The following is a 981-nucleotide window of genomic DNA, read 5'->3' as shown; positions in this document are numbered from 1 at the left end:
GGGGGTGGAACTGGGCACGACAGATTTTCTTACCCAGCAGGCTTTTCGAAATTTCGCACAAATACTGGAGGTGTGTCTCTCTGAACTCACACGGAGAGACGACCCGCGGACACCGAGTCAAACCATTCACCAAATCAGACTAATTTCACACATTATGAAAGAGAACGACGTGCGTTAAAACGAGGCCTGCGCAAATGTGTAAATACAGCAGCTTGTCAATTAAACGTGCCAAGGCAATATTTGAGCTGCAGGGTGTCAGACGACAAATCGTCTGTCATGCTGATTTGTAAATGTTAAGGATAATCCATTACAGTGAGATTTAAGAATAGAATCATTGTTAGTGCGGCTGGGAGGATCATAAATGGGCGTGAACAAGCTCCCTGTCTCCTATAGCATCTTTGACGCTTTCCAATTGATTCTTCACACAACCACAACACATCCATCGGTCCTCTCTCACGAATCATAAGTGTGGATACTTTAAGTGCATATATAAATGCTGGTAAAAAAAAAAAAGCCCTGCCTTCGTGCAGCTGCTGCGCCTCCGGGCTGCCTGCCTTGCGCCCTTGACATCGCCGCGGCGAGCTGCCTCCTCTGCTCCTCGCTGAGTTCACTCAGGTTGACCGGTGTCCCATCGGGCACCCTGACGAAGCCGCCCTTCCCGTCAGGTGCCAGCCCCTCCGGTAGCCCGGACGTCGGCCCTTCGCCTCCTTCCAAGCTTGCTTCGTTCCCCATGATCGACCCCTCCCGTCCACTGTATTCGGATCAATGTAGGCTACGATCCGAGCCCTGTCCGCGTTTTTACGTCCAAAGCGCGCAGAGACGACGGCGTTTCTCGGTATCTCGTAGCATCTCAGATGATTTTCTTTTTCAGTGGTTACTTTTCTTCCCTGTGATGTCGTTCCATTTCCCTCGTTTCTCCTTGTTTTACCGTGTCGCGCATCTCTGCAGCTGTACACCACAGTTACCACAGTTTTCCGTGAG

General features: G+C 50.7%; 1 protein-coding gene across 13 annotated transcripts in view; it reads right to left on the bottom strand.

Moving 5' to 3' along the window:
• pcloa (piccolo presynaptic cytomatrix protein a) overlaps positions 1-981 on the bottom strand; it is a 71,302-nt gene that overhangs the window by 64,692 nt on the left and 5,629 nt on the right. For 11 of the 13 annotated variants that reach the window (XR_004327632.1, XM_032504641.1, XM_032504636.1 and 8 more), the window contains exon 1: positions 521-981. The exons of 1 other annotated variant lie outside the window; for it this stretch is intronic. Coding sequence is in view for 11 of the 12 variants with exons in the window: in XM_032504641.1 (XP_032360532.1) it covers positions 521-732 (212 nt within the window). In the remaining variant the exon portion in view is untranslated. The remainder of the gene's footprint in view (positions 1-520) is intronic. One more of the 13 variants, XM_032504649.1, reaches the window with a different exon arrangement.

Source organism: Etheostoma spectabile, chromosome 23 (assembly GCF_008692095.1).
Source record: "Etheostoma spectabile isolate EspeVRDwgs_2016 chromosome 23, UIUC_Espe_1.0, whole genome shotgun sequence".
Lineage (NCBI taxonomy): Eukaryota > Metazoa > Chordata > Actinopteri > Perciformes > Percidae > Etheostoma > Etheostoma spectabile.
The sequence above is the reverse complement of the archived record's forward strand: the minus strand, read 5'-3'. Positions and strand labels throughout refer to the sequence as shown.